The sequence below is a fragment of the Micropterus salmoides genome, unplaced genomic scaffold, assembly GCF_014851395.1.
Source record: "Micropterus salmoides isolate LMB-PRFRI ecotype aquatic unplaced genomic scaffold, ASM1485139v1 Ms_hic_scaffold_20, whole genome shotgun sequence".
Taxonomy (NCBI): Eukaryota; Metazoa; Chordata; class Actinopteri; order Centrarchiformes; family Centrarchidae; genus Micropterus; species Micropterus salmoides.
The window spans coordinates 20,342,397-20,369,107 of NW_024041151.1; the positions used below are offsets into that span (position 1 = coordinate 20,342,397).

The following is a 26,711-nucleotide window of genomic DNA, read 5'->3' on the forward strand; positions in this document are numbered from 1 at the left end:
CTATAAAAGTAGACTAATACTTATCACAAGTTATTTCAGCCCTGATCAATGTTTTTAAATAATTGTTTATATTGGGATCCAACAAACCTATGTAACCTATTTAATGTACATTGATATGAAACAGTGAAAAGCAGCAAATAGCTACTCTTATTCATAGCATCCTACTGTAATCAGAAAATATTAGGTATAAGTGTGAATTTCACAAATTCAACAGCACTGAAAAATGCAATTAACTGATGTGAAATCAATAATTTCAGCATAGATGTACTTAAATAGCCTAACACTGGTTATCTTTGTTGTTATCTGGCATTAATGGTTGGAAGCTTTATCCTCTTAAAGCCCTAATATGTTGAGTTATATTACGCTTGTGTCATTCAGTAGAACTTCGTCCGAATCCAGCAGCGGGGATTTTACTTTGGGAATCCGGTCCGGAAGTTTGATAGGCTATTGTGGCGGGCTTGAGGTTGGTCTCCAGTGTTCGCGACACAACCGCACGCAGCTGCTTTCATTTTCCAGCGCTCGAGACGCAGCGACGGAGAGGGGAGCTCGCGCTTCTTGCTCCGGGGATGTCACCTCAGATGGACTTGATGTAGGACAAGTATACGCAGTTTATCTCCGATTAAGGCCACTTAGGTGTTAGTTTCAAGTGCAGTTTTGCGGGACACAGACTGCTTTAATGGTCTCAAGTGTTTCCAGCGCCGGTTTTAATGTGTTTTATGTGCTTGCGCTCAACAGTGAGGTAGACTTACCGGTATTCGGGCTAATTTTACAGGAGAGTCGGCGTGGGATTTATCCCGTGGATGCGGCTGTCGGGGTCGGTGTATGAGCCCTGCAGGATCAGCCTGTCATAGGGCATCATGGTTTCTCTGGTTCACACGTGGATGAGGAATATGTCTGAGATGATGCTGCTGCTGCCGATATTGTGGTTTTTACCTCTGACTGGAGCGGCTCCGTCTGTGGCCACCGAGCAGCTGGACACTGGGGTGGTAAGTTTTCTTTTCTACCTACTTAAGGAGAAGGAGGGGGCGAGGGGGTCACAAGCTTTTCTATCTGCTAGCACCAATGAACTGGGACGGTGTGGGTTTTTTTTTCTATCAAACCCTACCACACTGTGGCGAGGTTTTCCTCTGCTTCCTTAGGGCTACTCTTGGCCGTCCAGGAAAGAGCAAGTGCTGTCTCCGGATACTTGCTCTGAATTTTAACGCCGCTCTGCAGTCCAGTACAAGAGGCAGAGTGGCGGTACACACCGCATGATGGAAACCTACAGGAACTTTATTCACCCCGTCAGGAAACACCCCTTTCCAAAAAATAAATAAAACAATAAATGTGTTGGTCAAGTTGTCTGTAGGCCCTAATTAATCAATGTATGTGAAGGGATTTGCCTTGGCGTTATATCGACCTCTTTCACAGTGTGCTGACATATCCAGTGCTAATAAGATGACTGGAGCTCGCTGGGACTGACTGAACGCATGAGACAATTTATTTTATCAGGAATTTGTCAGTTATGCCTCTGAAAGACCCGGTGCCAAGTTCAGACAATTGCTGTTTAAAATACAGGTCCCACACTGGACTCTGTGGGGGAGCCAAGCCATAAAACAGCACAGTTGAGGAAGGATATAAACAAATCGATTTGAACTGAACTCTAAGACCATATTGGTACCATGCACCTATAACACCCCACCCCAGAATATCTTAATATATTTTATGTTTTTAGGCTATATGTTTTGCATGAATGATGAAGGAAGCCACACAGACTGTGAAGTGGGATCAAGACTGAGGTTAAGGGAGCAGCAAGGCAGCTGCTGTTGTAGTTGAGTTTAGTGTAATACACTATTCTGCATGTAAAAATATGAGATTATGCAAAATTCCCTTCAAAAAGTTTTGTTGTCTTGTAATAGCTGATTATTGTCACCATAATTTCATCCCCATTGAAGCTGCATTTTTCTACAATTTCACTCCTCTGGGCAACATCCGTTTTTGTTGCTCCTCATCCCGACATCTGTCTGGCTTTCTTTCAGCGCTCAAACTTTTCTCTCTGAAAACCTACGCTTGGGGATTAAGTTTTTCCCCAACAAAGACTAGAACAAGAGCACTAAAATAGATCCATTTCTGTTTCTTTACTTGTTTTTTGCTTAAAGTTTTTTCTTCCACCTCGAGGCTTCTTTGACTCGCTACTTTTTTTTAATACATCTAACACAACAGACTCTTTAATTGTGAGATTGTGTGGCCCATCATTTTTAATCTAGCTTAGACTGTGTGTGGGCGAGACAAAGAGAACAGCAACTTGCAAAACAACTCATTCAGACTCATTGCTGAGGAGGATGCCAACAACCCTGACATGAAGACATGGTCTGCTGTACCTTAGCTATGAATTCATTTTTTCAGGTTTTCAAAAAGGTCAGTTGGTTCCACATCTGACAGGGTTTTCATCACTACCTGTAGCTAGCTTTGGCCACAAGCAGCCAAATCCACAAAACAGGCTATTACACTGACATAAACAAAATAGAAGTAAAATCTTTAAAACACAGTTATGAAACTACATGAATGGACTTCAGCTGACACATCATCCTGGGTAAAGATAATAGCTTTTACTGTTTTATAAAGTTTTGTATTTTAACTAACTTTATTTTTCTTTTTGGAAAGTTGAGTGAACTCTGACAATACAGACACAGTGGTATCACTAGATGAAAAGCTGTGGTAACAGCAGTGATTTTACTCCATTTGCCATGACAGAGAAGAATTACTCAAGGGGGAAGCTTTCCTGCATTTCTAGATAGAGCTGTATGATACACTGAGTCCAAAGTGGTACTGCACCTTGTGCGCAGCCCGGGTCATTACTCTTGTTGTGATGTCTGGGAGGCGGCCTTGCCCCACTTCATGTGGCAGTAAATGCAAAGCAACACTGTCAGTCCAGGGAGGGATGCAGACCTGAAAATGTCCACATTTGTTCTATGGACTCGAACTAAATATGCCTCTTGGTTCGTGCAGTAAAAGCCTGATGTAAGCCTCATTTCCCAGTTTATTTTTGCTGAGGAAACCAGCTCAAACAATACTTTCCCATGTGTAAACTAAGATTTACAGTCCATTGTCTTGAAGTGAAACCCAAACTAAAATCTATATTTTATCATCATGCACTTGAGGTTTGTAGGCTTCTGTGGTGGCTGTAACGTGTTTCTAGCTTCTTTCTGGTAGAGGAAGAGCAGCTATAGTGACAAGTAAAGATGTTTCACCAAAACGTGGCTTCATACACCGCTTCTGTCCTGGTTCTCGGAGGATAATCGTGCAACATGGACCATTAGCCGTAATTTACTGGGCATCGATGGTGAGGTTGTCTGACCAGAATAAGACATGCATTCCCTAGCACCGCAGCTTATTTCTCACTTTGAAAAGTGGGAGCATCTGAAAATGTACCAGGTGTACTCGTAAGGTCCTCCCTGGAAGGCAAAATATCGGAACCTTTTTGTGCCTATAAACCACAGACATGAAAGTGCCTTTCAAGTTTATCATTTTGAACCAGTCACCCAGCTTGACCAGTTCTTATGAGTAAGCAGGTGCCCTGATCTTTGTAGTGTGCCTTCAGGTTCAGGACAGGTTTCGTATATATATTTTTGCGGTGCCAAGAAATAGCTGAAATACAGACTCTTTCTTCTGGCATGGAATAGGATGTCTTTGTAAGGCTTTGTTGTAAAGCTCCAGGGAGAGTGGTTCCTCCTGCCTGCTGTTCACAGGCCACATGTGACTCCTTCACTCTTGTAGAGAGCAAAAGTTAAGTTCACAGTCATGCATATTTCACAAAAATAAGCGACCATACTGTACGCTGAAAAGCCTCGTTAGAGGGGAAAGCACGTGTGAAGTAGGGCTCACTGCAGCGCCTTCTTGGGAGAGGATACATCTGATAAAGGGAGAAAATTTTAATTTAGAGATACAATGTTCTCAATTACCTGAGAGATAAAGAGTTTTCCTGCTGTATTCATTGCACAAACAGAGATTCTCATGTTTGATCACTGATAGCGAAGACAATTCTTCTAGATAATGTAATGTAACTACAACTCCTAGTTCATAATGAAAGACTGAGAGAATGTATCGGCGCAGACGGCTCTGATGATGATTAGTTGGCCAATGACTGATCTCTTGTCGCTGGGGTGCTGCTGGGAACCAGAGGGCACACCGAGAGTGTCTTTCAGTGCCGCCGAGAAGGGCTGTAAAGCACAGATATGATTAGATGATTGTACACGTCGTTCTTTCTCCAATGTGCGTGTGTGTGTGCTATACAGTCAGCACTTGAAACACGACAACAAGCCTCTGATCTCTGTCATTGCTCCAGTCCCTTTACACTTCATTAGTGGTGGTGCTCCATCACTTGGCATGTTAGTTGAGATTGTGAATTTTATGTATGTTGTGTGTCTTCATAACAGCCACACGCTGGGTCCTTAAATAACTGAACCGCACACTCAGTCTCACATCAGTGGTATTCATTTTATAGCATTGCTGCTATCTGGTTTGATACATGATTGCATGGCGTCAATTTGCAATTTCAGCACTTGAGGGAACTAAGTCATAACAACTAAAACGTAATACGCTCTCTGTTTCCTGCTCATCGTGTTATGTTCCTCCTAAGGAGTATTTCCTCCACTGAAACAGAACCGGCGAGCTTTCCAAAGTAACTATTCACCTGAACATTCAGGGCTTCCGTTTTGATAAGCAAGAGTGAGCTGACCAGATTAGCAGCTGATAAGTTACCTCAATTACTGTATATTCAGCCAGCTGTGGAATTTTATTCATTAAAGAAACAAGACCAATGATCCTAAAACCTCACAGACTGAGTGTTTATGTGTGTGTGTGTGTGTGTGTGTGCACGCGCCTGGAAGGATGACCACACCTCACCAGTCCATTTCTCACTCTCATTTTCCTGTTTAATTTCTTCAATGACAGCACCATCTGGCATCAGTTCCTCTGTAGCGGTACGCGTCCCCCCTCTGCTCCCATACCTCCGCCACTCACTCTCCATCCCTGCTAGAAATGTTTTACCAGGTATCTTATAAGGAGCAACGACAAAAAACAAACTATGGGGGGAATATGGGGGAAGATGCGCTTTAACCCTTTCAGTCTGGTGTCCTGCTCGCTGTTTAAGTGAGACGTGTATGTGGACCGATTGGTCTATCTCGCTGTAAATCAACATATCAATAGCCCAGGTCCTTATGAACAAAAGGAACGATCGCACTCTGCATGCTGTTACAGCAACACAAACGATATTTGAGAATCATCAATAGGAAATGTTAATATATAGAGTTCACTAAATAGCCTTGTTGTCATCGTTGGTTATGATGCATTGACATGGTTTGGCTTGAGTAAAACCTGAGTAACAGTTAGGTTTTGGACGAGTGAACTGTGAGTTTGAGCAAAGCTTTGTTGTTTTTACCTGTGTTATTATTTGTTAGTTATAAGGCTGTTGTAAACTCGTAATTGCTTCTTCACCAGAAACCTCACAGGTTACACAGGTTAGTTCAGTTAGTGTTTTTTAATGAAATATCATATCTGATTCTAATAAAATGTGTTTTGTTGCAATTTGTCTTACCTAAATTCTACATATATATAATCCATTAATAAATCTTAAATAAATACATCTTGCTAGTATTCACTTCAGATACATTTTCATTTTCAAATAGTTCTAGTTATTCTGAAAATGAGCATGTGCAATACATCTATATTTGAAGCTAAAAACAGACTTTGGCCTGGGACTCAAAGGGTTAAAAAATGATACTGGAACCAAACCGTTATTTTGATATAAACAAGGGTTATTTGGTATGGTTAAAAATGGCGAGGTTGCTAGAAAGAAAATGTAAATAGGGCTCACTAATACCCATAATATGTTCAGTAATTAGGTCAGTAATTTAAGTGCAGCTTGTGCTCTTAAGAGAACCACAACAATGACTCAAAGAGCATTCAGCACCAAAATAAAATCCTCGCTTCAAACATGCTCATAGAAAAATACCCGCTCGCTCTCTGCTGTTTAAATCCCAAATCATTTTATTCAAGTGCCATTAATCCTTCACCCAGCAGTGGTTCGGGAACTTTTAGTAACGCAAGATGAAAACTGTACATTTTAATAATTCAGTTTTTGTTCTGAAGGATATAATAGGGGAAATCATTTCCTCTCCAAACCCTGTTTCTCATGCGACCAGCCTGGCTGCCAACAGTACCACTACCCTCATTAGTACCGTGTTTGCCTGAAATTTGTGTACATTTCTCCTGCATTATATTCAGTCCTCTCACTCTCTCAGTCTCTTTCCTTCCATTTTACTCCTGGAATTCTAGTAGGAGGCTTTCTTCTCCACCAGCACATTGTGGTTCTTACGCCCACAGGCCCAGGGATAGAGGGGACTCAAAAAGACGGGACGCAGTGACAGTCAAGGTAAAGTACAATGGAAGTGAACATGGGGATTCACACCTGTATATATTATACACAGGTGTTATGCAGGAATTTTAAACCATGCCAGAAAAACACACTGGATGCTGGTTCCCATGTAAATCTGTTATTACACTCTTAGCCTGGATTATTAGGATTCTTTTAGCACCGCTGTCCCACTTCCATCAAGCAGTGTGACCTTCTGTCAGTAGAAAGGCACCGTGGGACTCATAATCAGGGCGAGAAGATTATTTCAGGAACAATGTCATGTGGGAGAGGGCTTCAGTGTTGGAGAGAGTGTGTTTCCCCATAAAAATTGACAGAGAGCGAATGTTCAGCATGGAATATATAGCACATTCTCAGCGTCTCAGGAAGAGGGGAACCAGTCATTCAATCTGCTCCTATCCAATCTGTCACCTCAGCCTTGTTAAGCATAAAAGTTCTCCAGAGACTTGCAAGTTTCTGAGAAGACTGTCAGCCTTACTGAGGAGTTTATGATTTCCTCAGAAACCAATTGTCAAGGTCTCAAGAGCCCTGACACCTCATTGGCTGCCACTGTAGTATGGCGGTTCTGGACTGATGTGTGGCAGCTGCGAGACTTCTGTTCGACGCTCTCAGATAATGACAATACATCGATTTCCAGATAATGTTTGACAGCATGGATTCGGAACCTGATTTAATGTAGGCGATCCTCGTGTAGACTCCTGAGTAGAATAAATAGCATTGTCAGAGGAGTCTTATCAACACTTCTGGCTACATCCTCCCAACTTTGAATTCAAGTGTAGCAGTTTGAGTAATGGGGCAAAGGTAAACAACACACGTATAAAGGTTGGGCGCACAAATAAACCATGCATAAGCCATGTCGCACACATAAACTGTAATTTTGTATTTTAGAACATGCACATCTCTCACTTACTTAAAGGGGCATTATGTAGTTTTCAGCCGCCACTAGCGGTGTGGTTTTAAGATTGCAACCAGGCGTGTGCTCGTACGCGTGGGTTGTATATTATGTGGGTCATGTTAGGTGGAGAAGCTATATACCTGAGTATTGGTAAAAGGCAATAAACCTAAACTGAACGTTATGAAGCAAACAGAGGCAGGTCCGAGCTACTGTAGCGTTAGCTGGCTGCTCCTGGCTGCGTCACTATAGGCTAACGTTAGTAAACAAATCGCTCCACATTTGCTTTTTGCCGTTACATCCTTTCTTCCAGGCTAAATCAACAGTGGTACACAGGATAGTAACATGGGTGGCGTTAGTTGGTGAAGTAATGTGGAAAGCGATATAATTTTGCACTGGATAACATTAGCAACTGCTCGGCGTTAGCCGGCGAGCTAACGTGACTTTCTCTGTGTTTCTCCAGCTTTACTAATGCTCACTTTGTTCTTACTCAACATCATCTGAACCTGTTTGGTCTGATGGGTTTCAGCACATAAACCTTTACTGTTGTTTTGTATCCTTACCTGGAGCCTGTGTTTTGCTGTGAGACGGTTGTTTTATGGTGTTAGTGGACTGCATGTCGTTACCTGCCGTGTTGTCGCTGTAGTCTGAGAGAGGCCCGGGAGCGCACAGGGCTGAATCCAATCTGGAGACCTCACATTAAAAGCAGAATAGTGGCTGATGCAAGCAACGGAGAAAACAGGTGTGTGCTTCATTTCTGAGTGAGTTTTGAGCCCATTGACAATAAGGCAATGAAAATTTGATTTATTAAAATCAAAAACTTACATATAGCCCCTTTAAGACCATGCAAGTGATTATATACTAATTATATGCAACATTATTCTTTTAAGGTGTGTACATCACTGACTGCACACCTAGATATGTGAACTATGATAAACACACATTGTAAAGTGGATTCTCAAAACTGTGTATTCAGTTTCATGCTTTTTATACCTTTGATGTTTTCCCTTGTTAAATCAGTTCCATGTGTGTTGTGTGTTTCTCGTTTTATTCTGTTCTATGTTGCACTGGACACTGCTTGGACACTGCTTTGATATGACTGCTAGAAACAAAATCACAAAATGGACACTATGGGCAATATTTGACTAATGCGGGAACAAAAAATCGGTAAAAAGTGATAAATCTTGGGCACATGTACTTTGTGGGCATCTGACAGCAAGTGCAAAAGGGCTATAGAAAATAATGCCAATTATATGATCGCATCAATCCAACGCTGTATTTCATATCTTAAAGGGTCACAACATTTTGTACAGTATTTGCACTGCAGTGCATTTAAAAAATTAAACTTTTGCCAGAGATTTTGGCAAAAGCAAACTTTTGATGCACAGAGTTGATGAGCCCCAGTAATCCAACTTCTGCTTCATAAACAGGCAGAATACAGAGTTATAAGATGCATGTGTGGTTATTTTGTAGCAGGCTGGTGTCGTTTGCATGTGATTTAATCAAAGGAAATGGTCGTGTATAATGGCACTGTGCTGTGGCGCCTCACTTCTCAAATTGGAGGCTGCAAATTTATCACATATATCTGTCATGGTGCCTTCAGATGGCCGCAGGGATTTAATGAACTGAAGGAGAAGCCCTTCTAACAGTATGAAACAGCTTCAGATAACAGACTCTGTTTGAATCACTTATGTTAACTTATAGATGAATACATACTGAATTACCAACATTTTGTGTGTGCACCACATTAATTACGTTGATTATTATTCTGGCATTTCGGTGCATTTGCTGAAAGAATAATCACCAAACTGGCAGCAGACTGACTGCACCAGAAGAAGACGTGGGTCTGATTCGTCTAATCTCAGTGCAACGTCCCAATTTCCACCAAAATACCAACAACTGTCTTTGTGCCGCCTCATGTGAATCAAGCACCCACCTGTTTGTGACTCTCCTCCCACCTGTGCAACATGCGCTCTGCTCTGGGCACCAAAATAACCAGACATAAGGGAAAATCAAATTTCAAGGTCAGGACCAGCAGCACCATGAAAATAGGGCCCTATGGGTGTTAAAACTAGCCACAGTCATATAGAGGGATTGCTGCTCTGGTGATAACTGAGGACTTAGCCAATGCAATTCTATGAAATTGTGTTTCATTGAGAGACTGGAGGAGCAGATGGAGGCTTTTTATCAGCAAACAGTCGACTGAGGGCATCTATGACTAACTGTGAGAGCGGGAATCAGGCCTGTGCAGGTGTGCCCAGTTTCACAACAAGTGAGATTTATAAAACAGAACTATGTACACTATGCAAAGCTTATGAATCTGAAAAAAAAAATGTGTTTGCATATTTCCGCTTTTGTTTGTTGTGTTTTAATCCTGTCAACACAGAGTTTTGGCACAACTAAATGTCAGACTATAGGTGAGTTTACAGAAGTAATGGAACGAACTGTGTAAGCAGTCAAGCAGAAATTACTGCTTCCCTCAGCTGCATATGATTCTCCGTCTCTCTCCATCTCTCCTGGCTCTTGCTGGTTTCATGACTTACTGTAACTATGGTTTAGAAGCATGCAGGCTCACTCTCAGGCTCCCCATGTAGAAAACCCCAAATAAACTCCATGTGGCCGTCCTATTTTAACAGAGGCATCCCTCCCCCTTCTAGTCATATACCAGATCAAGGTTTTGGTTGCCAAAACTATTCAAAGGACTGACCAGATCTTGTAATTAGGGTGGTTTCTGGAGTTGCGTTGCTTGCACGTTAAAGTTAAAATAATGCAGAGGCCTGCCATTTGAACTGGAAGAACCCCAAAGCAACAGAACTCCTCTGAAGTTCGCCTTCTGAAACTGGCAGAATTTTAATAAACCCAGTATGCATGTGTGTTTGCGAGGATAAAGAAAAAGGCTGTTGCTTCTCCGGAGCAAGATGCATACTGATTTTCATCGCTGACATTGGCACAGGAGTGATGGGCACTGCTGGCTTTTAGATTATTTTATATCAAACAGAAGGACAGCAAAAAAAAAAAGAAAAGTAAAATAAAAACTATTTCTGTGAGGAGCGTTTGATGTTTGATTTGGAATTTAATTCCAGTACTGTATGCTCTCAAAATGAGACATTTGTCAGTACATCTAAGTGAAATTAAGGAAGAGGGAGAAAGACAGACAGAGAGACAAACTGCACAACTAGGAGACGTTGGGTGTTCGTAATGTCTGTGAGTTTATTAGAATTATCATAAAAGCTTGGATGCAATAAGCATTATGGCATAAAAATCAGACTTTGCTACTGAGAGCAGAATCACTTTGTCCCGATGCACAATACACAGCCCCATTAATTTGAGAGTGACTGTTACATTCAAGATTGTATCTTGAGGTGCCCATTAAATCAGCAATTATTCATTGGCTAATTGGGTATTCAGAGTGTTTTTACTCTCTCCAGCCCATGGGAGACAAACAAAAAGAGTTATTTCTCAGTATGTCTCTCCCTAAGTGACAATTAAACTAATTACATATCCTCCACAAAAGAACAAGTAATTTAGTGATCCGACTGTTTTTCTAAATACTGTAAACTCTACTTGAATAAATTAGAAATGGCATCAAAGTTCAGTATCATGACTGAAGAGCAGGAGTTATTCAGAGCAGGTTACCAGCATACACTCACTGCAAAAGCAGAGTAGATTAATGTTTGGCCTTGATCAATTATCAACAGATTGATTATCGCACTGGAATGAACAGCAATACTGGAAGTGATGTCAGAGTGCAGTTAGGTAAGCCTATGTTTTAGTTTACACACACAAACATGCTTATGGGAGGCAGGAGGCATGTGTTTATATTGTACCTACAGTACCTGAATATGAAACATTCATCTTCAAAAGAGAAAAACATATGATCTGAACAGGACCCGAGAACAATCAGACCAGATCCGAATAGGATAATAAGATAAAATCCATTTCGTTCCACCTGAACAGAACCAAATGGCCAGTGAACACCAATGCAACGCACATGCTCCATCTTATAACCGAGACGACTACAATTAAACATGAAAACTAAACATGCCATGCTTTCCTGCAATTAACAGTTAAACACTCTCACGTCAAAAAAACAAGGACACCCTAACCAACCTTCTCGAGACCCTCCTCCTCTTGGACTAGTCTAGGAGACTATGGATAGAGCAACACTCCGCTCAGTTGCATATTTTTAGCAGTGGGAAAAAGAATAGATTCTCCGATGTGATTCTGTTTTCATCGGCTGCCGACTGCTCACATCAGTCTGTCCCATTCTTTTAATACACCATGATGAAACTGTGCTTAACTGATTGCGATGAGTGTTCTATTAATCGGGGTCAGCCATTATGCTTACCCTGTTAAGTTTAACTAAGTTTAATGAATTGATCAAGTGTTCTGTGGCTCTCCCAAAGACTTTATTCTTTATTATTCTTACAGACAAAAATGTCCCTCCCTCCCCCTGGGAAAAGGCATTGCGAATATGGTCTTATTCATCTCATAATAAAATCTAGATAAATGAACACTTGATTGTTACTTGTTTTGTTGTTGGAACAGAGTCTACAGCAATTTCTTTCTGGCTGAGTATGAGCTTTCATTCCTGATTTTCCAGCAATCCAAATGGACACATTTCGGATTTTACAAATTTAATAAAGAAAGGCAGCTGGATGAGAGCCATGCAGTATGCAAACTGGGTCACGGAGAGAGCAAATATTTCAGCAATACAACTAACATTCACATTACACTTGTTCCACCTGGTGCTGGAGGAGTTGTTGATGCCAAGCAGATAACCCTCGAGCAACTGTCAAAGCGGCACACGTTTTTTTTGGTCTATTTGAATATTCACACTTTTGGAGAATATGCTGACTTTCCCACTCATGCAACCACAAGCACAACCTGCATGTTGTTTTTTGCTGTGTTTTTAATCGCAGCGCCTTCAACTGTAATCCAGTCTTTGAGATCCACATTATATGCAGAAATGTTCTACTTTGCTGTTTTTTCACAACAAATCTGAGCATTTAACACAGACTGTGACTGTGTATTGATTATATTTTAGATGTTGACATTTATTAAACTTAGAGGCGCAAAACAAATTCTCAGATCTGACAGCTTGTCTGTAATCTGTGGCTGCTTTGACACTCACATTCGTTATTATGGGTACAGAATTGAAGCTACACTTAGTGAGTAAACAGTACACAGTTGCATGTGCAGCGTGGCAGTACAAGTGACAAGACCAAAAGATGTAAGCATATGTTAGCATACAATATGTAGGAGCACTGTATCCTGAGAGGGCAATCACCCTCAGGGACCAACTCTGCACATGCTTCCTGAGTGAACTCTGACAGAAACTGTTTTTGGTTTCACAGATTTTACATTTTTACATATTCATTAGACCAAAAATATGTGTGTAGATTTTTATGGTTTGCCTTTTCAGCCGGCTCTGCAAATAAAGGACCAGGGAGCTACAGTAGCTATTTGATCGAACTAACAGACCAACAGACCAAATCAAATTACCACTGCATACAAAAATTAAAGTGTATTATTCATTCAATTAAATTATTTATTATTCATTCTATGTTATGTCAGCAAAAAAACAAACAAGGACTAATGGCCATTCCAACTGGAACCGATAAATATTGGGCATTTTAAATGATAAACTACTTAAAATGAGGTATTGATTTAAAATAAAAAGTTGAAAATTTTCTCTCAGTCAACTAATTGCTTAATCGATCAATCATTCCAAAGACAACTTTTTGTACCTGGTACTCCTGTGTATGCTAGACGTTGTTGTGTATATCCAAGTGGAGTTGTTGGAGTGCATTGCAATGTTTAATGCATTTTTAATGCATGTAAACTTAGAATGAAGGTGCATTTTAACATCACTGCAGAACTGAAGAAACTCTTTATAACTGTTCTTGTTTAAATCTGCTCAAGTACTGCAGAGGTAAACTAAAACCCTGCAGCTCCAAAAACTTAGTTATACTTCTTAGAATTCTATGTTTCTACGCATTTCTATCTAGTGGTCTTATCAGATTTTGTCAGCATGATAAAAGCATATTCATTGTATTCCAGGACTGTAGGGCTTTCTCTCTCCTTTATCTAGCTTTCCCTATCTTTGTCCCATGAACACAGACTTTGTCTAAATCTTTACTTTTTTTATCCTGTGTGCAATTGTGAAGCAGATCTAGCTAGATAAGAAATGTGTGCCTATGGTGAAGATAGGAAACTGCTCTGTCATGATTTGTTACTGTATGTATTTACAGTATACTGTATGTGTGTACTTGTGGTCTTTTTTGCTTAGGTCAGTTTTGTATTTTTGTATAGTTTGGCCGCCTTTTAAAGGCATTGTGAGAAGAATCAACAGAGATGTTCTTACAGGATAATTGATTGTAAAAGTGCCAATGTGACATATATAAGTAATAAATTAATTCTGATATTTCGGTTATGTTTTTACTATTGGACTATGCAGAACAATGGATTAATACTGTCAGTGATTCTAGGACCCCACACGGACATGGACAAGGATCAATAGTGAAATTCGAAGTTCAGTTCATTTACAAGTTTCCAAATGTGCAATCCTGAGGTCTTGCTTGGAGTTCTCTGAAGAACAGGGCTGGGCAGGCGGCTGAACACAGAGACAGATCAGGCAACGAACGAAGCTGAGGCACAAGCAAAAACATGATCAGGCAAAAGTGTGGTAACAAGAAGCAAAAACACTCACTACAATGTGAGGTGGGCCGTAGTGTGAGTACCACATGAGAGAACAAGTGATATGGCAACGACTGGCGTGAAGGACACGGGGTTAAAATACTGTGGAGCTTGATTGCTGGGATGAGTCTCAAGTGTGCAGGTGGTCACAGGTATGTAGGAGATTGGACAGCCAGGGAATGAGCCAGAGCGCCATGCCCAGACACACACACATACAAACACACACACACACACACCTACAAACACACGCACACACACAGTGAAACACTAGGCAGAGGAAGAAAAGTGGTAAAAACACATGGAAATGGAGAGGAGGCACTGCTGACTGTGCAGGTGGTTTTTTTGCTATTGAAATAGTGAAAATAGATTTGCTATGACCTTTTTTGGTTTGTTTTTATACTCTCAATTTGACCTTTGATTTAAGCTGGACAGGTGCTACACAAAGTTCTCTGTCTCTGTTCTCTGTTGGTGTATCGTATCTAGAGCTGCAACATTTAGTTGATTAATTACTATTTGCATAATCCATTCATCGCTTTGAGTCCTTTTTGTAAGTGAAAAATGCCCAAATTCAAACTCAAATGTGAATATTTTCTCATCTCTTTAGTCCTCTATGTCAGTAAACTGAATATCTTTGGGTTGTGGACAGAACAAGACATTTGAGGAGGTCACGTTTAGCTTTGGGAACAAACATTTTTCACCATTTTCTGACATTTTATGGACCAAACAATTGATCGAGAAAGTGATCGACGGATTAATCAATAATGAAAATGATCCTTAGTTGCAGGCTGATCATATCCTCCATGTTTGGTTTCTTTTTCCATCCTGTGTGCACTAGTGTTATTTCAGCTGTGCATTTTTAGAGCTGTTTTACCCTCTGTGGACATCATAAAAGACAACAGTTATTAAGCTCAAACTATTTTTCCCCGACGACCTGACAGTCAAATTCAAACTCAAATTAGCTTTATTGGCATGAATGTATAGCAACAATATTGCCAAAGCTATATATAAAGTACATAAAGACAATTAATTTCATACATTTCATTAGATAAGGAAATAAAACTGTCAAATAAAACATGAGTGAGTCATGAGTGTGACATGAGCTCCGCTTGGATTTCTCTCCTACTACTGACTAAAATTCAGGAATTCAGTTTCACACTTAACTTCACACTTATGCAGCTGGACTGTTAGTAAAACATCTTATTACCATATATCATCACAACTTTGTCCACAGGAGGTGAGTTGAAAACACACACACACACCACCCCCTGGCATCCAGCATGGAGAAAGACATGCATTAGGAATAAAGACTCACACACTGGCAAGCTGCCTGTGTCAGTCTGGCTGTGTGGTTATGTCACAGCACCACATTTCACTCCCAGGCCAGAAGTATTGCCAGAGTTTGAACTTTGACTTAATTTTCAGGCTACAGCCGTGTCAGATAGCAAAGCTAGCAAACTCCCTCTGCACCTCATTTTGTCCAATTCCTGTCTTCAGCCTTGAAGTTTTGACTTTGTTGTGTTCTGAGCTCACTTCTGCAGGTTTGAGGGTCTGGCTGTGGAGGAACCATCTAATCCACAGCAGGCCTGCTGCTTCTTTGCAGCCGTTTTATTGCTGTAGGTCCAGTACAACGTATTTCTCTTCCTAATGAAACAGCACATGTCCAGAGAGCTCATGTCATTCTGCAGGTGCAGCACACACACACACACAAACACACAGGCACACGCACACACACACACACACACACACCAACATACTACCTCTTCTTCGTTTCTGGTAGTACTCAGTAAATGCTTTGTGGTGTCACAATAACTGCTTGTCATGTGTGTTGTACTTTTTTCACAGCTGGGAGCTTGGGGGTTTCTAAATAATGATGAAGTTTTTGTGTGCAGGAGGTTGAAACAGCTTGTATGTAAAAATGAACCAACTAAAGTTTGAAGCCAGGTAGGGATAAGATGTTTCTTTGACGTTTAAGGAGGTATTTTTCTTGTATTGTCAGACACTAGCACGCATGAGGTATCACATAAACAGACAGCATACACACTCCTACAATGTTAGACTCCATCCAGAGGGAGAATATCCCTGAGTGCAGCCCAAAAGAGAGTTAAGGCAAAAAACATTCAGCCCGGCTACAAATTCTCTGCTAAGCTGTTGCAAATACATGCTAGTGCACATTCCAGTTTTGATTACTTTGGGGCATATACTGTGTAGCATTATGCCAGGCAAGCTTTAGGACAGATTAACAAATTGTAAATGCCGTTGTTTTTACAATCTAGAATGTGAAATCCTGCATCAACAAAGCAAAGCCCTACTTTCACCCCGAATGTACAAGTATGACACAAGCAAGGTCAGTTATTTTAGAAGAGAGTCTGGCTTTGTGGCCAAAAGGTGAACTAAACTAAACAATGTGATTTGAAAATGCTCATTTAAATAAAATATAATAAAATAATAATAATAAAATAAAACAATATAGTAGGCTTCGGCGATCTTCTATATTTTCATATTGTCTAATTATGGCTACCTGAGATCACAGATTGGCTATCTGATCGCCAGGGGACAATGTCATGTTGCAGCATGCCAATGAAATGCCAGCATGGAAGAAATAGGCTTTAAGAGAAACCACCAGAAACATCTGTAAATGCACAGTACAGTGTTTCCCACAGAATTACAGTAAAGGCCTTTCAACATAGGAGGGATTTGCGCTGCATTTGCCCCTATTCAGCGCAAAACCACCAAAAGTTCCATTATTTTGATCACCATGCATTGCCCTGGCACGGTGCAAGGCATTGAAAAAATGGGGATCATGGCGCAGCAGTACGGTAGTCGTGATCTGTCTGAAAGACCTATCACTATAGCACGCCGTGCGCGTGCAGGCGGGGTACAATCAATATTGACTAGCAGCAGAACTGGCGTTCCCAGGCCAGTGTGGAGATATAATGTCTCCACCTAGTTCTGGGTCTTCCCCGAGGCCTCCTCCCAGCTGGATGTGCCTGGTAGGCACAGGTCCAGGAGGCATCCTTACCAGATGCCCAAACCACCTCAACTGGCTCCTTTCGACGCAAATGAGCAGCGGCTCTACTCTGAGCTTCTCGCCCTATCTCTAAGGGAGACACCAGTCACCCGCCCAAGGAAATCAATTTGGGCTGCTTGTACCCGTTCTTTCGGTCATGACCCAGGCTTCATGACCATAGGTGAGGGTAGGAAGAAAATTGACCAGTAGATCGAGAGCTTTGCCTTACAGCTCAGCTCTCTTTTCGTCACAACAGTGCGGTAAAGCGAGTGCAATACCGCCCCCACTGCTCCGATTCTCCAGCCAGTCTCCTGCTCCAGTCTCCCCTCACTTGTTAACAAGACCCCGAGGTACTTGAACTCCTTCACTTGGGGTAAGGACTCACTCCCTACCTGGAGTTGGCACTCCACCAGTTTCCTGCTGAGAACCATGGCCACAGATTTAGAGGTGCCAATGCTCATCCTAACCGCTTCACACTATGCTGCGAACCGATCAAATGAGAGCTGAAGGTCACGGACTGATAATGCCATCCGGACCACATCATCCGCAAAAAGCCCACCGAACCGCAACCCCTCCTCACCACGACTACGCCTTGATATTCTGTCCATAGGATATCTCCGTAGTGCCCCATGTTAAAATGCCAAACTTCATAGCAGAACTAAACATGTTGACTGCCTGGTACAAAAAAATGTTTTTTGGCTCTATACCTAATTTAATCTGACATCTGTACGGGGGGATGTATTGTTAGCACTCACCCATTTAAATTATATTAATGCTTAAAGAGTCAGGGACTGCCAAGATGGTGACGGCCAGAGCGGCCCACATTGAGCTTCACAACGGCTCTTCAGAAACCTGACGTCACAGACACTGCGTTCTTGTTTTATAGTCTATGGTTGGCAGCTTGATAAACCGAAGTGGACTTCCTGGTTCTTATTTTAATTTCTTGACAATACCCAGAGCAACATTCCCAACAGAGCCATTTTTATATTGTCTGAGTTTTGAGGGGACGGAAAACTAACATGGAAATAGATCTGAATAGTGTGTGTGTCTTTGTGTTTAACACCAGTTGCCACCAGTTCTCAGTGGGTGTTGTCATACACTGGCCCCCTAGCTAAACCCTCAGGCCTATAAATTACATACAAGATCCATAAATATACTAATATATATTCCTACAGCTTGTTTGAACTTGGAGCCGTCAGAGATACCATCTCTCATAAGTTCACATGAATGCAAACCGAGCCAATAAACCTATAAATAATAGGAAATAGAAGAACATCAGTCTTAATTCAGTGAATTTATTTTGACTGTCACACATAAAACCTTGTGCAGACTGAAACCCACTCACAAATTTACCCTGTCAGACACTTAAAAGTTAAGATTATTCTTGTCAGAGGATTGTATATTTGGCAGTTTAACAGATCTGTCACGCAATCAAGCATGCGTGTGTCTACTTGTGTGTTTGTATGTATATCTGTATGTGTGTGACTTTGCATATTTCGTCATCATTGTGGCATAGGGGATGAATGCCACAACGGGGACACTGGGCAGGCGTTATTCAATCCTTGTGTTTGTGGGCTCTGGCTGGGTGCCATGCCACATTACCACCCACAGAGAGGAACTTCAAAGAAGGTTTGGGGGCTTTTTCCCTGAGTGGAGCCACTGAATCTTCTGCCTGTTAAAATAGACTCCAGTTATGGGGGCATGTCCTAATTGGCTCCAAAAGCCATCAGTTTGTTTATCTTTAAACCTAGGCTGACTTATTTTTACTGCATGCACTCTGTGAAACCCCTTTGGAGCTAACATAAAATATACTATTTGGTGGATAATTTTGTTCAGTGTTGCTCAGAAGTCCACAACACTCTGACAGCTGTGGAAAGACTGACACCTTTGTAGTGTTAGTGCTGTGCTCTACACTTTGATGGGACCACACTTTGATGGGACCACAAAGTTTGATGGGAACTATTCTCATACCCACACATAGCAGCTCAGACTCACAAAACAATATATTCTACTTTGGTACTTCAGTTTCATTACAATGGAATAAACAGTGTTTAATTTGGCAAGTAACATAAAAATGTATTCTTCTGCACTTTTTACTTTTAACCCATTAGGACCGGATGCAGTATTTGCTCGTATATAACCACACAGGAATTCACATCCAATGCTAAAAAGGACTGTTTCCTTTTTGGTCTTTAAAAGAAACACAGATGTAATTATGAGAGGGACATGTAGGAAAATATTTTTTTGAGAGCAGCAGAATGTTGTTTTAGCACTTGTATGGCAAAGGATTTGTTCAATAAAAAAAATCCAGACGTCAGCTCTCCAATAAAACACACTAAATTCAAACCACTGCATCGTGGAAACTTGCTACGACTCTTGGCCTGCAGTGGGAAGGACTTTATGGCAGTTTACAAAGCTGCTGTTTACAGTACACCTTTGGAAGGCATTTACATCTGGAATCAATTGAATGTGATGCATGGTGCTCCATGAGCTGGACTGGTAATGCTGATAGTACTGCCACAATGTACAGCCTGGCCTCGTTGCATTTCCTCAGCGGATTCTGGCTCACATTATTTCTTACTCTTTCTCACAACCTGGAATGGCTCCTGCTAATATCCTGCACATCTTTTCACACTTGCCATGAAAAACTAGAGCTGCATTGCCAACCACAGGTGAAGAAACCAGACTCTCTCTTCTTGTAGTTCTCCCTCCTTCCATTGACACAAGGAAACACCAATGCAATATGGATATAAACGCCCAACCGGTGGTTACAGGTGGTCGAAGTGTCCTCGAACAAGATGCTGAACTCCTTGCACAGTGGGCTCCGCCACCATCAGTGTGTAATTGTGGGTGTGCATGGGTAAATGAAAGGCATTGTGTAGAAACTTTATCCTGCTCAGTTAGAAATCAATGTGTAAGTGCAGCCTATTTACCATTTACAGTGGAACTGATAGTATAGTAACATGTCACTTCTATGACTACTACAAAGAGTTGGAGTTTAAACGGGTACAATTTTCAGCAGAATTAATGGACACATGCAATATTGTGTGTCTCTGTCGGTCACTCAATGCGCGCGTCTTGAGAGTCATTACATGCATTGCATTCCATTGTTGTCTAGCTCCAGCACTGCTGCCTCTCAGATCAATTCCCTCTATTACCAGCTCTCCATCAATCCCTCTTTCACTGCTTCGTGTTGAACGGGACTGAACAAATGGCAGCCTCCATTAACCAGGCATGTCTAGGTCACTTAGTGGTAAAGATTTAGGTGAGAGAGGTACTAATTTGAAATCTCTCTCGCCTTCTCTTTCACTATACGTCTCGCTCTTTTTCTGTCCTCCCCTCCCTCAGTCAAAAGACAGGAGTTGTGTCTCAGCTCTCTGTAGAACCAGCTGTCTCTAAGCCAGGGATTAAATGATTCACTTACCAGCCCCATTTTTAATCCTCACTGTCACATTCTCGCTGTCACACACACACACACACACACACACACACACACACACACACACACTTTGTTGCTTTACATAGGTCCACAAAATTTAATTATATTTGAATTATATCTGAGAGTTAGATATGTGTAATTAAACATTGACATTCTGCTGTGAGTGGAAACTAGGCGTTAAAGCAAGCACATCCAGCAAAATGTATACTTACTACAAGTCAGCCATGTGTTCCATTATAAGCACATTAGATAAAAGTACTTGTCTAATGATGTGATTGAGTGCTGGGGTGTGTGCCATCTGCTTGCAGCAATAGTGGCTTTGAATCCAACAGATGACTATTATTATATGTCACTCCCTGGCTGTCTTTACTGCTTCAGTCCACTGCATGTACAGAAGTGTCTTGCTGAAGCAATTTTCATAATTGATTGACCGTTTAAGTCATTTATCAAGGAAAATTGCCAAATGTTTGCTGGTTCTAGAATGTCCAATAGGAGGATATGCTGCTTTCCTCTATTTTACTCAGACAGTATGAAAGAAGTGGACTTACCTGCCATGATTTCATTGGTTTGTGTTTTGAAGCCCTGAGGTGTTATTTTGACTGCTGCCATCTCGTTTTTTTGGATCCAGAAGCGACCATATTTTGACTCAAGGTCAAAGTTCTTAGATAAAAACAGAGATGGCACCCATAAACAAGTTCACGACTAGGTAAATGCAGCGCTGTTAAATAAGCTTTTTCAACAGCGTTAAATGTGCATATGCAGTGGTTACGATTCACCTCTATCCTGTCCAGGTTGCCATGGTAGAAACCTTGTGTGATTGTGTTCAATCACAAGGTAGCCAGCCCCTAAAGTATTAGGGCTGACCATGAATAGTTGAAGATTCGATGCTTCGATGGGTGTAATAGCCTGATTCGACTGTCAATCTCACAGTCCAAGCTTTGCAGCGAAATGAGGATCATACCATTTTGGCGATATGGGGCTGCTCAATGTCTGATTTTACGTAGAAAGTTTTCTCCCAGTAAGTTAATATACTGCCTATTATGATATATTTCAACATATAATGCTGTAAATAAACGTGATAAAAAAGAAGCTTTTAATAAAGTTTTTTAAAGTGTGTGAATAAATCCAAAATTGTAACCCGAACTCTCAAGGAAGGGGGGTAATACACGTGCGAGGAACTGTGACATGCGTCGGTCGCACGGCATGCATGCAAAACTCTACACAAAACCACAAAAGTGGCAGGTGAGCAGAGAGAAAATGATCAACAATAAGTCTGAGTTTAGTTGGAAATATACATAAATAGAGACTGCAGCCAGAGAAAAATAGAAGTAGGGCTATCTTGTCATGAGACTTTTTTTTACAACCAGTGGAGTCGCCCCTGCTGGCCAATAGTAAGAATGCAGGTTTAAGGCACTTCTGCATTGGCTTTACTTTTCAGACCTGAAGGTTATATCGTTGGGTTTTAGACCTTTGATTTGACAAAACAATCAGTTTGAAGGTATCACCATAGGTTCTGGGAAAGTGTGACAGTTGAGTAAATACAGACAGATAAATAATTAAAATAAGTATGAAGAAAATGGTAAAATTATGTAGCAACATCTTCTTCATGGTCTTCTGACTAAATATTTTCTTGGTGAAGGGGAAGATAAACATTCACTGACACTGAATCAGAGAGATTCTGGTGCCAACCTTGGCTCCCTGTGTTTTGGTTCTCTTGTTCATTCATCGTTTCTTTCTATGTTTGTTTTTGCTCTGTGCCATGTGCTTTTTACTCATTCAATATGAGCTTGTGGATGGGCCAGCTTGCTCTTGATTTTTTGTACCGTCCCAAGGATATTATATGACTAAACCCAGCATTTGGTTCGGAGGAATATGAGACAGAAAAGGAGAAGAAAGAATGGCGGCCCTCTTCACTGCAGGAGGAAATACAAATTTCATGTGGTCTTTGTGGCATCTGAACAAGATGCCACAAAGGCCACATGAAACTCTGCTGCCCCGCAGGGTTGTTTACTCATGCTTCATCCTGTACTTTTTTGCTTATACTGTCAAGTCTGATGAGGTTTGCAGATTACACAACCCTGCCGGCCTTACAGTGAGGTGGCCCACTTGGCGATGTGGTGCTCTGAAGAGAAGCTTCACACTTAAAACACTTGAGCTGAGGGTTGACTGTGTTAAAACCTCTCACCTCATCTTTCCCTATAAATCATCAGCACAGCTGTGAATGTAGCGGGCTCCTTCTTATTCCTGGAAACTGACATTTGCAGTTCTCTGTCATTGCAGGAAACCATTGTCAGAAAAGCTGCTCTGCGGCTTCTCCTCCTCTGTGGATGTCCTTGTGTCTCAGAACCTGCACTTGCACCATAGGACAAATTACAGTATGTACTGTTGTCAACAAGACAGAGAGGGCTTATCAGCCACCAACTGTTCTCAACTAAGAATCTGCATGAGGGCAGAGCCAAGAAATAAGTAAGAAAGCGTTCAACTGACCCTCCTACCCAGGAAACCATCTGTCTTTGAAGCCCCCCCCCTTAGGGATATGATACTGTTCTATCTCAGCCAGCAATATCTACCACATCAACAGCTCCTTATCCAATGTGATCTCTTAGCTCAGCAGGCCAACTGAGATTAATTGAAGTCAGGTCAACTGAAATACTGTTGTGTTCAGATTAGATTCTATTAATTGCAACAAAAGACTAGAATGGTGCACACAAAAGTGATGGTTTAAGCTGTTTAACCTAAAATTGTAGATGATATCAAGTCTCACATCAATATATCAATTATTAATATACAGTATGGCTCAAGTTAAGCAAAGTATTTTGTCAGTGGGGTAGTAGCTGGTCTGGTCATACTGTAGCCAGCTCCCCACACACAGTTAATAATGTCCCTCCTCCATTTTCCCTTTTACTCACTGGAAGGCACATACACAGCAGATTCCCACTGTAGTGTTAGTGATTATTTACTCTACGGCTCCCACTTGTAAAGGGACTTAAGAGCTTATATGAATCATCTCTGATGCCTACATTTTATAAGATAATGACTATAATATATCAGATTTGAAATGTGAGAGCACTGTGGCTACTGGAAGCATATACTGTAATTGTGTGTGTTCTGTTTACAATCCACTTTTTCCGCACATTGTACAGTGTACAGATTGCTTTATGTGGGTAAACGCACTTAGTGAAAATACCCTCCCAACCTACTCTACTTTTTGTGTTCCAGCAAACACATTAACAGAGTTTCTCTATGTAAATTCAGAAATAAGGTAATGAAATAGGTTGATTTTGTTGCAGTCTGCCTACACGGGAGGTCATGTTTTATTTACTTTTTATATTGTTTGAACTGTTTGCATATTTTACTGATAAGAACAGTATTACAATAGCCGACAGATCAGTGGCGTCTGCATTTACATAACAGAAAGAAAAAAGTGGAAAAATAATAAAACCATGAAACGTGTGCCCCTCTTATGGGCAAAACCCTGCACTTTATCTGAAATTTTAAGACCATGCTGAACAATTTTCAATTAGCTTCAGTAAATACTAGGGATGCACTGAAATTAAAATTCTTGGCCGAAGCCAAAACTGAATATAATGAAAAAAATAGCTGAATACTGAACAAGTACATTGACATTTTTTCCATTTTTATTTTCATTTTTTTTACCATTGCATAAATTAAACAGTCAAAATGTGCTTTTTGCTCAGTGTTTCCTATAGGATTTGGAGAGACTATGGTGGGTGGGTCTAAGGGCCAAGAGTGTCCGGTAAAGTAAATTACATTATGTCCATTTACTTTTAATGGACATATGTTATATGTTTTATACTTTCTGTGAATATAATCCAATTAATCTTGTTTCCATCCTGAATAGACACCTTATTTTGAAACTATTTTGTCACATGTGTATCATCTTCACGCTAAATTCATCAAGGCCGATCCAATTTGATAAATAATGTTGTATGCGGTTCTCGTATCGCGTAACATGAAGACATCATGGCCTCTCTTCAGGTAAGACTCTCATACTGGAACACTTGTCTTTGTAAAGAAAGAAAATGACAGGATAAAGTGGCTAACCTGCCTGTCATCTCGCACTGGTCTGTTTCAGTGGATTTACTATAAAGGCTTGAATGTGTGTGCACTCCAAATTTAGGTGCGGCTTGCTAAATCACCTTCTCACAAATTAGACAGAAATACTCAGAGGGTCAGAACATTTGTTGCCTTTTCTAAGACGTCAGTTACAGATGGAGTGGATGTGCTAGGAGACATTTCAGCAGAACAGTGTCTGCAAACGGCAATTTTTTGCATCTTTCTCGGACACTTCAAAATGCTTCCACACTGCCGACATGTCAACGTAATTCTGTAAAATTTCTTCGGTCTTTTAACTTATTAGGCCCGAACACTGAAAGTGCTTTTTTTTTACTATTTTCAGCCGATTAATTTCAGTGGCCGAACATTCCCTAGTAAAAACCCTGTAGAGCCCAAATAAAAGCAGCAGATGTTAGTAGTATGTAGAGAGCAATAAGCCTGGCCACTAAATTTGGCAAAAACTACACCACCGGATGCCGGCTAAGTAAAAAAAAAAAACCAAAAAACATTGCACCATCAGACATAGTGATCATATCATATAGTCTGGGTCCAGAGAAAAAGTTTAACCGGCGGCATTAAAGCTCCAGATAAGCACAAACCATGGAAATATGTCCTCACACTGTTAATGCTGCATCAGCTGGAAACAACACAAAGAAATGAACTGATGAATAAAGAAATGGTTTGATTTAATATTTTATGTATATGTCTCGCAGCCAAGAGAGGACAGGAGAAGGTCAACGAGGTAGAACTGGATGAGAAATGAATGATGCACATTTGGGGAGGCTGCAGTGATGTTTGTGAACTCCAGTTGGTCCCTGGATTGCAGGGAAATGAACAAGTAGACTACAAAATGCTAAAAAAAAGTTTTGAGGAACTTAAAAGGTTCACAAGATGCAAAATCCAAACTGTAACGCCTCGGAGTAGAATTTGGCTTGCCCACTTGTTTTGCACTTTACATGCCTTTTTTGAAATGAGTATTTTAACTATATATACATACTGAAAGGAGTTGAGTATGAATAGTGATTGAAGGAAGAGCTTGCATCTTGAGAGTGATTTTTAGGACAAATGGAAAATAACATAATGTTGATGTGTAGGAAGATTGAATCCAATATGTCAGTCTTGGAAAAGCTTAATTTGAAGATTGCCATATTCTGCATGGACACTGAATGCCTCCTGCATGAAGCATGAATCTCACTGGATCACGGCTAAATTATATCTTGGAATAAAAAGTCAAAAAAATCCAGTCTGTATTAAAACTCACAAGTGCTTTGGTCTTTAAGTGTGATTATTATCATGCATATTATAAATGGATTTAATATTTATGTGAAATGAAGATGATGTTGAAATCAGGCCAGATTTCAAATCCTTTCCTGAATGAATGCCTGACGTTGCAGTGCATTACCCATAATTCCTCCATTGTATTTGGCCCTTTCAGAGCCTGAAGTGCCTTACCCGCAATCTGTGGCCCACACGCTGTGTCACTTCTCTTCTTTTGAAAAGTAACTTCAGTTATTTAAACTACAATCTAAAATGAGGAAGTCCACATGCCTTGTCATGAGCTGCGTGTACTTTAGCATAATTATTCCCTTAATGTCCATGCAGTTGCACAGAAAGTCCTATGGAAGTTGAATTTAAGAAAAGGTTTGGTGAATGAGAATCACTGTGTGATCATGTCAAATGTAAACGTGTTTATGGTTTTATACAAAAGGGCTTTTGTACATCTGGCTGTTTTTACTGACAGATGGAGAAGTGAATGTTACACTTGGGAATATGCTTTTAAAAGCGTTACTATAGCCCAGCGTTGCCCGTGTGATACTAAATACTTGGGATGGATGGAAGGATGGTGAACCAGTCCATTGTGATCAGCCACCAAAGTATGCTTTCAAAAGTGTTTCTTATTCTATTTAAATCTAGGACATCAGTCATACACCTTCCTAAGATTGGAGTAAAAGACATCAAGAGAGAGACTGACTATTTTTGAGCAGAGGAATGATGGAAAGGTGCAAAGACAGATATTGTCTAGACAGGTATTAACACTTTTTGTTGCCTGCTTCATTTGAATGTAGAGTTTAATGTGTCTCCAAGGCAGCACTCACATTACCATTTCAGATGTCAGAATCTGATGATTTTCTGTGTATTTCAATAAGATCTACATGCTGATGGGTGGCGGTACACAAAAATAATG

General features: G+C 40.8%; 1 protein-coding gene across 2 annotated transcripts in view; it reads left to right on the forward strand.

Moving 5' to 3' along the window:
• Positions 1 to 484: 484 nt before the first annotated feature.
• The window catches only part of mmp17a (matrix metallopeptidase 17a), a 92,994-nt gene continuing 66,767 nt past the window's right edge, over positions 485 to 26,711 (forward strand). Inside the window, exons 1-2 of one of the 2 annotated variants that reach the window (XM_038734324.1) lie at positions 485 to 589; positions 773 to 986. In XM_038734324.1, coding sequence (XP_038590252.1) covers positions 858 to 986 — 129 coding nt within the window. In that variant the 5' untranslated portion in view covers positions 485 to 589; positions 773 to 857. Of the gene's footprint in view, positions 590 to 772; positions 987 to 26,711 lie in introns of those variants that run through there. The other variant, XM_038734325.1, reaches the window with a different exon arrangement.